The 8,409-nt window shown below is 57.5% G+C and overlaps 1 protein-coding gene across 1 annotated transcript; it reads left to right on the top strand.

Moving 5' to 3' along the window:
• Window positions 1–884: 884 nt before the first annotated feature.
• On the top strand, window positions 885–8,067 carry Dlk1 (delta like non-canonical Notch ligand 1). Its single transcript, XM_004665588.2, has 5 exons — window positions 885–1,069; window positions 2,291–2,354; window positions 2,786–2,916; window positions 5,362–5,503; window positions 7,196–8,067. Exons 1-5 carry the CDS (start codon window positions 1,003–1,005, stop codon window positions 7,941–7,943), a joined length of 1,152 nt encoding a protein of 383 aa, XP_004665645.2. The 5' UTR covers window positions 885–1,002; the 3' UTR covers window positions 7,944–8,067.
• Window positions 8,068–8,409: the final 342 nt, after the last annotated feature.

Below are 8,409 nucleotides of genomic sequence, written 5' to 3'. Positions count from 1 at the left end.
TCTGGGCGTGTTCATGTCTGGGCCAGACGAAGGCCCAGGCCCTGACTGTGGCCTGTGCGGGGAGTCGGGGGTGGGGTTACTGGCTACGCTCGGGGGTCGGTGTTTACAAGAGCCCTTGAGTGTTTACAGGCGCGTCTGTGCGCTGCGCGGCAAGGCAGGAGGATGCTCAGGGTTTCTTAGCTGCCTCGAGCCTTACTGAGCGGCGGTCCCACTGAGGCCTGAGCTCCTGGGGCAGGGCGCTTGGGTTAGCGAGTGTCTGGGTGGTGGGGCGCGTGTGCCTGCAAGTGTGTTTGCACTCCCCCTGCTCCTCGATGGCTGGGGACGCTGGAGGCATGAGGCTTTTCATAGCTGTTTTCTTGTGTGCGTCTATCGTCATGTGTGTTTTCCATGTCTTGGTACTGTGCATTTGGGTCCTCCTGGGTTTGTAACCCGTGGCATGTGTGCCCAGGACCTCGAGCATCATTAGTGTCTAGATGTGCCCTTTCCACGGGCGATTTTGCATTTTGAGTGCGTGCTAGTGTTTTACTGGGGGTGTGCGGCCGGATCCATTCCTGCGACTTGTGCCAAGCCAGCCTGTGCGCGCCCGTCGCCCGCCCGCGTGCTGTCCTGTGTGGAGAACGTGTGCCCATCGCGCGCAGGTACCCGTCTAGCCAAGAGTGCGCCCGGGTGCGCAGTAGGGCTTCCGGGCGCCGCGGTGCTGGGGGGTGGCTCTGCGAGGGGCGGGGGTCACCGGGACTGGCCGGCGCCGGCCCCGTGCGCGCGAGGCGGGGGCGGGGGCGGGGGCCGCGGGGGGGGAGAGGCGGTACGAAAAGGCGGCGCGCGCGGCGCGGCGGCAGCTTCGGCGGCGGCGGCGGAGGCAGCGCGCAGCCGGTGCAGCCCTGGCTCTCCCCTCGCCGCGGGCCCGCACCCCCTTCGCCGTCCGGAACCAGACGCCCAGCGCCGCGCCCACAGCCCAGTCTGCACCCTCTCCGCTCCCCGGACCGCGACCCCGGCCACCCCGCGATGACCGCGATCGCAGCCCTCCTGCGCGTCCTGTTGCTCCTGCTGGCTTTCAGCCACGGCACCTATGGTGAGACCCTAGGCGGCTTGGCTCGCGCCCCCTCCGGGGAAGCCTGCGATGCCCCGCTGGACACCCCTCGCCCCGCGCGTCCCGTCCCGTGCGCCCTGACTCCCGCCCGTCCCACCTAACCCTAAGCCCCGCGCGGTACCTGTCTCGCCCTCCCCGCCCACCCTCGCGTGCCAAGCCCAGTCCTGGGGTTCCGGGGGTGGGCCTAGTGGGGGAGAGCTGGGACCCCCGGCCCCTTCCCGCCCCGCAGAAGTGGCGCTCGGAGGGGTGTCGTTGCGCGGAGATTGAGGAGGTATGGAAAAAGGAGACGATGCTGTAAAAAAAAAAAAACGCTCTGGGGTGCAACTTTGGGGGTGTCCTTGCGCGAGTGTTTGGGAACAGGTCTCAGGGGGCGTTGGAGGGTGACTTTGCCGTCGTAGCCCCCAATTTCCAACAGGAGTGCAACCTAAGCCCCTCCTGCGTGGCGCGTTTTCTTTAGGTGAGGGGCTGCGACACTTCTGTCTGCAGCGGCCATCTGTCTCTGGCATCAGGAGAGTGGCCCCCTTCCCGCAGTGCACCCACTGCGCCAGTGGTTGTGGGGGGGCTGTCTGGAAAGCCCGAGAGCTGGCTGAGTAGATGCATACAGCAGGTGTCTATAAAGCGTCAGAACCTCTTAATAGTGTTGGGAGTCTCAGAAGCTCTGGGAAAACATTGCGTAGGTCTCTTGATATGGCCAATATAGGGTAGGGGCACTGGAAGAAATGGACCTGGTTGTTTGGTTTAACTGGGATTAACCTTAAAAAGAAAAAAAAAAATTCGGCCCTCTTACCTGTGAGGTGAACCTGTCTGGGTTTCTCCAAAGCTCAGTACCTTAAGTCCTGCTCACTTTACAAAGTGAGGGTTTGGCAGACTGCCCCGGGGTCAAAGGCTGTTTCCCCAGAGTCCCTCATTCCCACTTTTAAGGGGACTTGAGGGGTCCTGCTTCCTTTAGGGGGAAGTGGTGGCTGTATTTAGGACCTGAGGTGTACTGTGCAGTTCATCCCATAACTAGGAACACAGGGCAGAAAGGGCTTTCCGGGTAAGTTGAGCCACATCCATCCACATCAAGAAGTGCCTACTGTGTGACAGGCTGATGGGGTCCAAGAGGGCCATTGGCCTCACCCTGGGGGCTACTTGGGAGAAGACGAGCATCCTGGTGTTCCCTAGGCCTTGTGGGGTGAATCGTGTAACCTTTTTCTACCTTAGGAGCTGAATGCCTTCCAGCCTGTGACCCCAAAAATGGATTCTGCGAGGATGACAATGTTTGCAGGTAACAAAGTAGGGTGTTTGGACCATGGTGAAGTCCTGGGGAGTCATGGATGGCCCTGGTTGAAAAGGTGGGGGCTTTGCTTCAGAACTGCGTCACAGTCTTCTTGCTCCTGCAGACAACTGGTGGGAGGGGGAGGGAGGGAGGAGACAAGAGCCAGAGCGAGGGGAACGCGACAGTCCCTTGCTGGAGGGGGGGGGGGCGCTGCGGACAACTGCAGTCAACGCAGTGCTACGGGGAGGGAGGGCTCTGGGGCCTTCCGCATGTTCTGAGTTTCCCATTCAGGTTACTGGCGTCTGCTTTGCTCCCAGAGCCCACTGGCCTGGCACCATGCAAAGACCACCAAGGGCTCTAAGTTCCACAGAAGGTAGCCTGAGCCCCTCTTGACATCTGCTCCCCTCACAGGACCCCGTTTCTCCCATTTGCCCTGGTAGGTGCCAGCCTGGCTGGCAGGGACCCTTGTGTGACCAGTGTGTGACCTCCCCTGGCTGTGTTCACGGACTCTGCGAAGAACCATGGCAGTGCATTTGCAAGGAAGGCTGGGATGGAAAACTCTGCGACATAGGTGGGCATCGGCCTGGGCCCACCCTCCCCCCGTCTCCCAAAGTCCTACTTTGCAGCTCTCCTGCCCTGCCTCCCCTGGGGTGCCCTGTTCCAGCACACCTAGGGCTCGCCATTGTGCTGATGTGCATACGCACACTTCCCGCTGGGACTGAATGCCTCCTCAAAAGTAGGGACTGTGTTTTGCTCAGCTTGGCACTGCCAGCACCCAGAGATAGGGCATTGGGGAGCTGCCTGTTGAATAAAGAGTCACAAAATAAACACGCACCACATAGAAAACAGAGCTGGCCGAAACCACAGACCCCAGGCCTCTTCTGCGGGTCACTGGAGCGCAGGCATGGGGAGAGGGTAGCGGCTTCTCAGAGCTCAGAAAAGCAACACAGGCAACAAACACACATATGGGGGGCAGTGTAGTGTGATTGGGGGGTAGGTGGGGTGGGGTAGCCGAAGCTGAGCCTGGACCACAAGGAGAGATATGGCTGGGGGCTAGTCAGGTATGGTGGGAGGCTGAGAAGGGTTTGATATTGATTTCATTAATTCGTGTAGGAGCTGCATTGTTGGGGATTCCGATCTCATTTGCAAAACCTGCCCCAAAGTCCAGGCAATTTGAAGTCCTTAGGAAAAACAATCTCCCAGCAGCAAGGAGGACAGCAGCCCCAGGGCCTTTCTGCCTAACATTAGCAGTGACAAATAGGGAAACCAAGGATCAGGGAAGCAAAAGGACCTCAACCTAAGTCTTCTCCGTGTCCCCTCACGGGATGGTGTGGTGGGGGGTTTTGTCCTTGGCTGACTCATGCTCTGGCCACAGCTCTGCAGCCCCTCAATAGCAGCAGCTCTGAGCAGTTTGGGGATTGGGAGGGGTCTCAGAAAAGCCACCCGTTTAAGCCCAGAGCCCACCTTCCTTGCTATCTGAACCCAGGACTCTGGAATTTTCCAGACAGAATCTTTTGCTTCACAGGGTCCTCTGCCCATTGCCTTCCCACTAGGTCCTCAAGGCTGCCCTGCATAGGTGAAGAGTCCTTCCTAGCCCCCTCCCTCTTCTGTAAGGACACAGCTGTGACCGGGACAGAGAGCCCCAGCCCTCTTACAGCGTAGCCCCCCCCCCCTCATTTGGAGTTGTAGGTCCAGGAGGGTTAATAACTCAGCTCCCAAGGCCTGGCATTTCAGGGGAGGAGAGCAGGGACAGGCTGGGGGAGGTGGTTGCCAGATCTTTAGCTTAAATTTAAGATTTTGAGTGACAAGAGAGCCAGGGACAGAGACTCCAGAGGCGGCTGCGGAAGCTCGCCGGCTAATGCTTTGCTGGCGCTATCCCGGGAAAATAAATCCTCTTTATGTCCCCTTGTACCAAGCTGGCTCCCGCAGAGTCCACCAACATGGTGTGTTCGGGGTTCTCCTTGTTTATGGACAACCGTCTCCCCTTCACCGGAGTGTGGGTCTCTTTGAAAGAGTTGGGGGGGTGGATCTCCATGTGCGGCTTTAGCACTGGGACCACCCCTCCCCAGTCTGCCTTCACTTAATGTGATTCTGGCTAGCCTTGGCTTTTGACTGCCCTGAGTACATAAAATACTCAGGAAAGCCCTTCTTTGTATAAGGAGGGAAACTGAGGCAGGGAGAGGAGCTGAACTTCACAGCTTCAGGGTTGGAGCAGACACAAAGGATCCCTTCCTGGCCCTGCTGGGGTGCTAGGAGAAGCCCTGACCTAGTAGGTCCTTTTGTTCAGTTCAACCCTGGCCTGCTGAGCCGGAATAATGAAGTGCGCCTGACGGGGGGTGTTAAAAGACAGTGGGGATATAGCAGTGTGCACGGAAACCCACGTGGACAGGAGAGTGCTCAATAGTTCTAATTTTGTTGCCTTTAAAAGGATGCAGAGTTTTAATTGCTGGACCCCCTTAGTTCAGAACCCGAGAGCAGAAAAACCACAGGGTCTGAGAGGCAGCTTTGGGGCTAAATTAGACTTCTTGTTTACCAATGGGGGTTTTGATGGAAATTGGGACAAGCAGGTGAGGTTGTGGGGTTTTTATTTTTTTTCAAGGGTCTGACTGGACTAAACCCCTGGGTGGTGGAGACTCCCTCCTCCCTCCGGGTGTGAGGAGGGGGACAGCCCCCAGGGAACTCAGCAGGATCATGGTTTTGAGGAGGTGCCTGTCTTCTTCAGTGAAGGTCATAGACATGTTGGACATGTTGTTGCACTTAAGGGGTGCCAGGAAAAGGGTGCAGCTGTCTTGTCTTAGATATCAGTGACCTTGTCTTTCTCACTTGTGACCTTATACTTCAGTTTCCTGACCCTCAGCTATTCACTATTCACTTTAGGGGTTGTGCGGGTCTTTATGGTCTCCTACGAGAAACCCCATTTGAAGTCACAAGCAGAGCCATTTGACAGCTCCTTTGGGGCTCCTATCACACTGGCCTCTGCTACGGAAGCTAAGGGCTGCCTTCCTTTGCTCCCCAGATGTCCGGGCTTGCACCTCGACCCCCTGCGCCAACAATGGGACCTGTGTGGATCTCGACAAGGGCCAGTACGAGTGCTCCTGCGCCCCAGGGTACTCGGGAAAGGACTGCCAGCACAAGGCCGGGCCCTGCGTGATCAATGGGTAAAGACTCTCTCCTCACTTGCAGTCCTACCCCTCTCTCCTAAACACCATTTCAGCTTGACCCCGTGGGACCTGTCTCCTGGCAGAAGTGCTCCCAGCAACCCTGCTGGGGGTCTGCTCTGCTAGGGTAGTAATGGAGGAATGTGTTATTTCCGTAATTTTTTCAAATGATCCTAAAGGCGATTTCATATTCCCCTGGCATTCCCAAGTCCTGAATGCCTGTGAATGACAGTGGATTAGGATGAGGAAGGAAGCTCAGAGCTGCATGATTTTCTAAAGGCAACATAATAAGAGATCAGAGTTCAGCAGGGCCAGGCTGTGAAACCCGCTTACCTTATTGTAGGGGGCTCTTTGGGACTTTGCAATTGGATTTCCTGAGAGGTCTGGGGAGGGAGCTACCGGACCAAGGGAGGGGGAGGGGACAGGAGGGAGTGACAGCTCAGGCTATCCTCAGTGGGGAAGGGGCTCTGCCAGGGATCCTCTACCGCAGTTGCCCTTAAGACACAGGCCTTTGAGGTCCGGGCGAGACAACAGGACAGCATCTGAATGTGAGAATCCTGAGCTGCCTTACAAAACGAGCCTCCTTTGCCTTGGCCTTTGGGGTCTTATAGCGAACCCAGGAGTCTGCGGGGGTTATTAACAGAACAGAAGGGGTTGTGGTGGCTAAGGACCCCGGGCGGGGGGTGGGGGCTGGCAGCTGGACACCATGCCTGCTTGTTTGGTGAGAAGGGAAAACAGAGAGCAAGACCTTTCAACTGTTTTGCTCTTCTCTCTAACAGACTTGAATCATTCTGTCAAAATAGAGCCCCCGGGTCGGTCCTCGAGATTCCTCCAGAGCCCAGCTGCTTTGCAGCCCCCCTACCCCAAGCACCAGTGCTGTTTCTTGCGTTCGTGGCACCCTTCTTCCCCAGAGTTTTGGCATTTATCAGATGACAAAGGACTAGCTCGTTTAAAAGCACTTACATTAAATGCCTCATGTGCCGCATTAGGCAGACAGCTTCCGTGTGCAGCTGCACTCGGTGAACGGACCACCTCGAGACGACCAGCCCAGGCGCCGCTCGCTTGCGGCATAGACAGGACTGTACCCCTTTCCCTGACCAGCCCCACGGGTTTCCCTCACAACAGCCTGCTGGCCCTGCTCCCCAGAAATAAAAATAAGAATAAGTGGTGGTGGAGTGGGGAGGGGCACGAGTTGGAGCAGTGGCAGGGGACCCCTGGAGAGCCCCCAAGAGGACAGGAGTGACATCCCTCCCATACCTCATTGCTTGGTTCTGCCGCAGCAGCCTAGATTTGGACTGTCACCAATGATGCCTCTCCCAGCCTCAGTTTCCCTGTCTGTCTAGTGACTAATCATCAGTGCTCTGGCCGGAGAAATGAGCTAAGAGGTGGGAGAGGACATGGGCTTCCTGGCATGGGAGGTCAGGTCTGTTCCATCCAGGTTGGCATCAGGACAGGGTGCGGTGTGCACCCCACCTTTGGACAGCTGGTGAGCCCTCGCAGCCAGGGATCCAAGTCCCGGGACCCTCCCTCACTGACTCTGCCCCCTCCTGGGCCTGGTGTGTGCTGACTGCTGTCCTTTCATCAGGCCCCACAGTGGAAGGGCCAGCCGGAGGAGCCACACATGTCCCCCACCCCAGCAGCCCTGCTCAGGCCCAGCCCCCAAGGGCCCTTGACCCTGTCTGTGTGTTGCAGTTCCCCCTGCCAGCACGGTGGCACCTGCGTGGACGATGAGGGCCGGGCCTCCCATGCCTCCTGCCTGTGCCCCCCTGGCTTCTCAGGCAATTTCTGCGAGATCGTGGCCAACAGCTGCACCCCCAACCCATGCGAGAACGATGGCGTCTGCACCGACATTGGGGGAGACTTCCGCTGCCGCTGCCCGGCCGGCTTCATCGACAAGACCTGCAGCCGCCCGGTGAGCGCCTGCACCAGCAGCCCGTGCCAGAACGGGGGCACCTGCCTGCAGCACTCCCAGGTGAGCTTCGAGTGTCTGTGCAAGTCCCCGTTCACGGGTCCCACGTGCGCCAAGAAGCGCGCGGCGAGCCCCCCTCAGGCCACCCACCTGCCCAGTGGCTACGGGCTCACCTACCGCCTGACCCCCGGGGTGCACGAGCTGCCAGTGCAGCAGCCCGAGCAACGCATCCTGAAGGTGTCCATGAAAGAGCTCCACAATCGTGCCCCTCTCCTCACCGAGGGCCAGGCCATCTGCTTCACCATCCTGGGCGTGCTCACCAGCCTGGTGGTGCTGGGCACCGTGGGCATCGTCTTTCTCAACAAGTGCGAGGCCTGGGTGTCTAACCTGCGCTACAGCCACATGCTGCGCCAGAAGAAAAACCTGCTGCTGCGGTACAACAGCGGCGAGGAGCTGGCGGTCAACATCATCTTCCCCGAGAAGATCGACATGACCACCTTCAGCAAGGAGGCTGGCGACGAGGAGATCTAAGCAGCATCCCCCCAGGCCCCACTATATCCTCGGGGTTCCGCAGAGCTCACTATATGCGGTCTGTGCTTATCTTTGTGGTGGAGGTTGCTATCTTTTGTGTGGAATCTAGTGAACGCTACGCTTACATATATTGTCTTTGTGTTGCTGTGTGACAAACGCATTGCTAAAAGAACCCTTTCTCTCTATTAATGCATGATACAATAATAATAATTTTATCTCGAAAAGAGTTAAAGAGATAAGTATGTTATTCTAAACTCTAAATATCGTATATCAAAAAAATCAAAAAGACCAAAAAAAAACATGGCAACAGTACCAGGGCTCGGTGCTGACATCCCTGTCCCAGGGGTGTTGGCCACGGGGTCCTCGTGAAACCATGACGAGTGCTGTGCATGACCACTCACTGTGATAAGAGCAAAAATCTCTTTCGTTCGTTAATTCTCACGCGCCACCTCCAACTCGCACTCAC

The sequence above is a fragment of the Jaculus jaculus genome, chromosome 7 (genome assembly GCF_020740685.1).
Source record: "Jaculus jaculus isolate mJacJac1 chromosome 7, mJacJac1.mat.Y.cur, whole genome shotgun sequence".
NCBI classification, from domain to species: Eukaryota; Metazoa; Chordata; class Mammalia; order Rodentia; family Dipodidae; genus Jaculus; species Jaculus jaculus.
This window is presented reverse-complemented; position numbering and strand designations above follow the sequence as displayed.